Source organism: Mastomys coucha, unplaced genomic scaffold (assembly GCF_008632895.1).
Source record: "Mastomys coucha isolate ucsf_1 unplaced genomic scaffold, UCSF_Mcou_1 pScaffold20, whole genome shotgun sequence".
Lineage (NCBI taxonomy): Eukaryota > Metazoa > Chordata > Mammalia > Rodentia > Muridae > Mastomys > Mastomys coucha.
Genome location: NW_022196903.1, coordinates 81,827,382 through 81,834,798, shown reverse-complemented (window position 1 = coordinate 81,834,798; position 7,417 = coordinate 81,827,382). Strand labels below are relative to the sequence as shown.

Below are 7,417 nucleotides of genomic sequence, written 5' to 3'. Positions count from 1 at the left end.
AAAAAAAAAAAAAAAAAAAAAAAAAAAAAAAAAAAAGACAACAGATACTAAGCATGGAGGTAATAGTCTACCAGATAGGAGATGGAATTACGGGAAAGAAGTATGCAGGTGAGAGCCAGCGAGGCCGGCCAGGTACAGTGGCCAGGTAGTAAGCCACACTACTGAGAGGTAGCACATGGACAGGGGCTGTAATGTAGTAAAATAAAATAGATGCTCTTAGAACTCTCGGGATTCCATCGTCCTAGCTGAGAGGCTGGCGAAGCCAGATGCAGGACGGGAAGCTGGTGTTTGGTGGGAATCACCGTGTCTGCCCACGCACACAGGAAAGCTAGTCGAACAGGGTGGCAGATGGGAAACTGTTCTGCCTGAGGGCCCTGGTCTATAGATGCTGGTACCCTAGCTGCCTGCTGACTCCTCTGACCCAGGCAGCACCTTTCTCCTACAGAACCAAGCATATACTTCATGGACTTGACCATATCACAAGTCCCCTCCTTCTGTGCATCCTGCCAGTAAACTCTGTGGTGGTCCCTGTCATTTGGCCATGAGTCCAGCAGTCTTTTTTTCAAAGAGCCCTGCATTGGGCACATCAAAGCTGTTACCACCACCCTCCCAGCGACACAGAATCATTTCTTTAAGATCATGCTATCTGGGGCTATCTGCTTCCAAGACTGTTGACTGTCAGACCTTCTGAATCTAGAATCTCCAGGGGACCTGGCTTGGACTACGTGCTGCTCCCAGTTGTCCACTGATCTACAGTGCCAAGTATCTTTAAAAGGAAAGCCCCAGGGAATTGAGAGACATTTTCAGTCTGAGCTTGGCCAGGCTCTTGTCATAGGTATGGCTCCAACTCCTCAGCCTCTACCACCTAGCCAAAGGAAAGGGACCACTAAAGAGACAGTGTGATATCTGCCACATTGCCCCAGGAGCTGTTGGCACAAGTTTTTTGGTAGACCCTTAGTGTTCCTAGATAGCTGTGACGCCACAGTGACCAAGCTGCTGAATGGCCACAGTATTTGCCAATGCCAGACTTTTTCTTGTATCCCTGCCTGCTCTGAGCTGATGTGGTATGCACTGTGTAACCAGAGCCATCACAGATGAGATGGACTGCCGATTGGGCCACACCTGTCTCCCAAGCATGGCATAGACGCTCTGGAGCCCTGCACCTCTTCAGTGATCAGACCTCCTGGCACCAGAGAGAGACAGGCCCTTACCATTTGTCAGGGTCTGGTGCCAGCAGGAGGAAGGCCCAGCTCTGATTCAGGGACTCAGATACCTGCAGACCTGGCACCAGCCCAGGGCTGCCTTCTTACTCCAGGGCCTAGTCACCATCTGAGAGGAGGCAAAGTCACAAATGTGGGACTAAAGATCAGGCCACTGCAGGAAGACACCTTTTCCTATGTGCACTCAGGCAGGGGGAAAGTGGGCAACCTCACCCCAGGGCCCTGTAGCAGCTTCAAGTCCTTGGCTTTCCCAAGGCATCCAGGTTTCGAAGTGGCTCACGGTCTCACTTTGCATGTCAGAGTAAGCCCAGACTCTTCTTGCAGTGAGACAAGCCATTCCTAACCTGAATGCAGTTATCTGGAGATGTACTACTTTTTAAATCCAGCAAGTAGGGGCCAGTGCAAGGTGCTTGGAGAAGTGGTATGATCATTGTCAGAGGCAGGGCAGTGGTAGCATATGCCTGTAATCACAGCACTCAAGAGGCAAAGCGAGAATATCTGTGAGTTTGAGTCCAGCCTGGTGTTCATGAGTTCCAGGACAGCCAGAGCTATATAGAGATACCCTGACTCAAAAAAACACAAAAGCATTGTCAGAGGCCTACATGCTGATGGATCTTGCTCTTCAGAATTAGAGAATGTCAAGAGATTCCCCCCAGGTGATAGCAGGTACTAGCAGACATGGCCTGAGCCTCTGCCCAGCATCCATCTCATCTGCAAACCTAAGGCAGTCAGTTGAATCTCTCAAGACAAGACTAAATAAGCATGTAGGATGCTGGACTCAGTAACTGCTGCACAGAGTCCACAGCTGGCAGATGCTGTCAGGATGCAACTTAACTAAAAACCTGGCTAGCCGGTGGTGGTGGCGCACACCTTTAATCCCAGCACTTGGGAGGCAGAGGCAGGTGGATTTCTGAGTTCGAGGCCAGCCTGGTCTACAGAGTGAGTTCCAGGACAGCCAAGGCTATACAGAGAAACCCTGTCTCAAAAAAAAAAAAAAAACAAAACAAAACAAAACAAAAAAAAAAAAAAACCCTGGCTAAGCTGCAATGCACAGCCTTTCACTGGGGGACCATGAGATGTCTTCCACTGTGGAAGTAGAAAGAGAAAAGGGAAGTTTTAGGTGAAGAAAGATTGTGTTGAGCTCTTGAGAATGGAGCCCAGCCTTATTCTGGGTTGTTGGTTAGGATGAGGAGCTAGCTATAGACAGTGTCTCCCAGAGCCTAGGTGAGATCCCACAAGAGCTCTGACCCAGGAGAGCTGATTAAAGCTCCCAGCTGTTCCCCTGATCCTCAGGTCTGCCGAGGCTCCCCTCCTCTGAACCCACGCACAGGCAAAAGACACTAGAGTCTGCTACAGGGTCAGACTCCCAGTATAGGGATAAAAGAGTATCTCCATGGTGGCCAGGAACTTTAAGTGACATATTTCTCAGGTAGGACAGTGTTCCCAGAGAGCATTTGGACCTCATGGACCAGATGAGCAGCCAGAAGATCAGAGAGTTATGCCCCAAAAGTGACTGGCTGGTAATGAATTGGCAGAGATGGTGATGTTGCGTTGGAGAGGGCGGAGCTGTGAGACAAGGACAACTTTGCCTTCAGTGAGTCAGTGACATTTTTTATCCCTTGCAGGTGGCCTCAGCCCTGAGTCCAAGAAGATCCTGACACCCACACTCAAGAAGCGGAGCCGAGCCGGCCGTGGAGAGACCACCAAGCAAGAAGAGGGCACTGAGCGGCCAGAACCCATGCAGCCTGTGACAATCAGCCTGTCTTTTAAGCGCTATGTCTTTGACACCCAGAAGCGCATGGTACAGACTCCCTAAATGAGCCATCCTGCCCAGCTGCAAGCCAGACTACAGTGCCAGATGGCCCCAGATGTGCCTCAACCTCCTCAGTCTGTAGGCAGTCAGCCCTATCCCACTGCCATTGCACTGTTACTAAGCCCCATTGAGAAAACCTGGGGAAAGTGGGGAACAGTGCCAGGAGGGCCTGCCACTCCATCCCTGCACCCACTCAGAAAAGGGCCTTAGCATAGCCAGCAACCCAGGTCTTCCTCAGTTAGAATGTGTGCAGCCACTCAGCCCTGCCCCAACTAGCTGGCACCCTCCGACTGGAAATAAACATCCTGTATGTAACCTAGTCTACCCTTAGTCAGCCTGTCTTCTAGGGTATTGTGTGCATTGGGTTTAGGACTCGAGAGCTGCTAGGTTCAACCAAATAGCTCCTGAGATGTTGTGGATGGACCTTGAAGAATGGAGGCTATGTTTACCGGGGTCCTCTGGTCAGGGGTTAGTACCCTGGGGTTCCATCCTTGCACTAGAGGTCAGTAGGCCTTGGCCTCCATTTTTTGGAACCATGGACTCCCAAGGGTGCTAGACCAGGGGTGGAGTACCTGGACCCTCTCGGTGCTCATCTTCAGCTCCAGCACCCTTAAGCTGAGCACGGGGACTGAGATAGGGACAAGAGGGTAAAACTGACCAATGAGGGAAATCAGAGCTTTTCCAGACACCTGTAAGGGGAACAGATGTCCCAATGTTTCTCAGTTTGGCCTCCAGACAGACGTGAAGGCCTCCCTTTATCCCAGTAATCAGTGCATTATACTTTAATTTTCAAAAATGGCATTAAAAATATTAACAGGGGCAGGTTGTGATCAAATGACTTGGGTCTGTTAAGCCCCAGAGCTAAGGGCAGAGGAAAGGGAGTCAGACCACAGAACACAGTGTCCCTGTAAGTCATGGCCCCTAATCAAATACATCATCAGCCCACCAAGCCCCTCATGCCTCCAAGAGGCCAGGATGGCAGCGGCTGCCCTTCACTGTCCTTGGCCAGGCCCCAGGCAGCCATAGTCAGGACAGCCTATAGCTGAAGGCAAGCAGGGGCTGGGTCTTACTACCAGACCTCTAGGGACCAGCTTCCTCCAGTTGTAGGACAACAAATGTTGTGAGTGTGGCCACCAGCACTACAGGAGCTCTGAGTCCCAGCTCCAAGGAACCCCACTGCTGCCACCTGCATGGGCACCTCAGGGATGACTGCCTTCTGCTTGGTCCTGAGCCTCCTGTGCCTTCATTTAGCTCCACCCAGCCCTAAAGACTACCATGCTTGAAGGACAGGGCCACTGGTGGAGCTACCCCATGCCCTGCTCCACCCTATTTACTGGTAGGAAGCCTGAGGGAGCAGCCAGTTAGAGCCAGTGAGGCCCAGGCTTGGGCATAGACCTCAGGGCAGGTAGCCAACCTGGCTGAGGTCCCATAGTCCCCTCCATCACTCCTGGGAGCAGAAGAGGCCTTCTAGGACTGTGGCCTCTACCTGTTGGCAAGCACATGACCAGCTCTGAGTCCTCACAGGTAAGGGAGCCAGCCCTTCTGCTCAGCACAGGGCCTGACCAAGATGCCCCTAGACGGGCCCTGAAGTGTACTCCTCTCAGAGTCCCTTCAAGTAGGGCTTATTAGCCCTGGCTTCCCTGATTAGGTATTGTGACCTTGAGCAGGTCCTCAACTTGTACCTCATGATCCCTATTATATAAGAAAAGCCCCTGCTCTATAGGGTAGATCTGAGGGCATGGGACTCTGCTGAACATGGAGCTGCCATTACATTCTGCAGCCTGGAAGAAAGCCAACAGTTTCGTACTCAGAGGTACTGCAGCCAGCCCCAGCCCTAGCCCAGCTCCAGTTTAGCCATTTTCTCCAAGACCTATACATGTCTCCATGCTCATACCCCAGCATCTCTCCTAAAGACTGCTTTCCTTAAAGACCAGAGCTCAAACTAAGGGGAGTGGAAACACAGAAGAACCCAGGGTTGAGCACTGGGAGGAGCTGCTCAGCATGTAACCCCCGAGAGCTTATAGGACTTTGAGAATATGTATAAGGCAAGTCTGCCCAGTGTGACCTCAGGACACACAACTGAGCCCCAAAAGAGGCCTTTCTCAGGCAAGATATTGATGGAAACCTAAATATCAATTAGTGAGCTAAAGATGGAATAAAGGGACAGCCCAGCCAAGGGAGCAGTGGGAGAGAAGCAGTGTGCACTGCTGATCAGGACTGGCTATAGGCAGAACCTCAGCTCCAGGACCCTAGCCCCTCACACAGTCCCAGGCTCCAGTGTTTGAGGGAAGACACGGCTCCAAAAGGCCAAGCTCATTGCAGCCATAGCCTACAGGGACTTGCTTGGGATCTGTGCCAAGGGTTAGAGCCCTAGACATCCCCAACTCTTTGCCATACATAGTGCCTGGGGTGTGTCTTTGGAAAAGAAGCACCCTCTGACCTACTAGCTGGCCTGCCTACACAATGTGAAGTCACACAGCCAGTGTCACACACAGGCTGGGTGGGGGCAGCATGATTGGCAGGCTCTGGAGCATGGGGCTAATGCACCAGCACAGAGATAAGGCTTATCTGGAACCGTCCCTGGAATCGAGACTCTGATGGAAACAGGCTCGGGGTTAATATATTTTTGATAGATAACGGCTGGTAAATGGGAAGCCCTGGGGGCCTGGGGCAGAAGGGGCAGTCTCTGTCCTCCCAGCCAGGCACATGTGCACCTGGGTTCATGTGTGGACAGAGGCTCTGGACACCATGTGCTCAGGGTTTGTCTGTCTACTGCATGTGTGACATCTGCACAGAAGTGGAATAACAGAGAGTGGGGCCTGGTGGATGCAGGGATGCAGGGTGGTGACCCACAGTGCACAGAGCACAAAGGTGAATGAACATCATCTCTAGGACCCGGCGAGACTAACAGGGGGCTCCCCAGGGCCCTGAGCCAGGGAGAATTCCCTCCAGCTTGAGGGTGATCCCAGCTCAGGCTTCCTGACCTGTACAACCTCATATTGCCGGTTTCCCGAACACTACTCTTGGACTCCCAGTTCTAGCTGGTCCCTTTCTTGAGGGTCATCTGTGACCCTTCTGCCTAGAGACCACAGAGGCTCCATGAACAAGATCTTGAAGAGAGAGTAGGAGTTTGCCGGGGTAGGAGGGGCATGCTGTTGAGGGGCCAGAAGTCCAGGCTCTAACAGAGAAAGCTAGTAGATCGCTAGAGGAAAGTGAGTTAAGGGCTCCCCAGATTCCACCCCTTCAGCAACCCCCACAGGAGCAGCCCTTATTAAAACGAGTAATCACTACACCACTGAGGGTAGAGTTAGCCGTGAATTAGCCCACCTCAGTCAGCAACAGGCTTGCCTGTTGGGCATAGTACTGTGGGGTGGGCGGTATAGTACTGGGATGAGGCTGACAAGAGACTGGAGTGGAGGCCTGAGGAAGCCTGAAGAACAGCAACAGGGGTGGATTCCAGGGGACCCTTCTTGTAACAGCCAGAGGCCCAGACAGCCATGGGTCCCTGTGGGGTGGCTGCCTCCAGGATAGGGAAGCTCCTGGCTGTGGGAGGGGAAGCAGTTCAGGATGACAGTGGGAAGGGGGTGTGTGGAAGGCTTGGGAATTCAACACAGGTGGCGGAACTTGGATACAGGGACAGAATTGTATAAGGTACCAAAGATGTGTCTTTGGACACTGATTGGGATCCCTTTGTCCTGGCCCAGCATGAGGACACAGACCTACCTGCCCTGCACTCACTAGACATTGTGAAAGCAGACTGGGCCTTTCCACCATGGCCTGTACTCTTTCTTCCACGTCAGCCTGTCTCCTCAGGTCCAGCTGGCAAACCTGTAGGTCAGAGGTCCCTCAGCCCAGGCTTAGGTGTTGCTCAACACACTGAGCCCCTGACGTTATCATGGGCCTAGGGGGAGACCAGCAGCAAAACAGTGACTTCCTGCGGCCACAGCTGGGGCCCCTGATAAAGACTACTGGAGCCCAGTGACTCTTCTAGGGATGCCCTGTGGGCACACATCCCACATGACCACTTCTGGGCCCAGGCTTTGCTTGCCCCTGACCAACACAGCTATGAGGGACAACGGTGGGGTGGGGATTCCTTCCTCTATGGTTCCCATCAGTCTCCACCTCCCCTGAGCCACAGGGTTCCCTAAGTCTCATGGAGGCAGGGATAGAGGTAACCAGAACCTCTTCCCACAGCAGCTTTCCAGGAGGCTCGAGACTTACGTTGCTCACTCTCCAGCTTCGGTCCTCTGCCCTTTACATCTGTCTCTTTCTGTCTCTCTTGTCCCTCATAGGCTGGGCTCTGCACTTGTTATACCCTGAGCCCACAATTCCAGCTCTTGCATCGGGACAGTGGATGACCAGGTGGGAGGAAGTATGACCAGCC

General features: G+C 52.6%; 1 protein-coding gene across 2 annotated transcripts in view; it reads left to right on the top strand.

Moving 5' to 3' along the window:
• Positions 1-3,352, top strand: part of Eefsec (eukaryotic elongation factor, selenocysteine-tRNA specific) — a 197,982-nt gene extending 194,630 nt beyond the window's left edge. The window contains exon 7 of one of the 2 annotated variants that reach the window (XM_031382497.1): positions 2,846-3,352. In XM_031382497.1, coding sequence (XP_031238357.1) covers positions 2,846-3,036 — 191 coding nt within the window. In that variant the 3' untranslated portion in view covers positions 3,037-3,352. The remainder of the gene's footprint in view (positions 1-2,845) is intronic. The other variant, XM_031382499.1, reaches the window with a different exon arrangement.
• Positions 3,353-7,417: the final 4,065 nt, after the last annotated feature.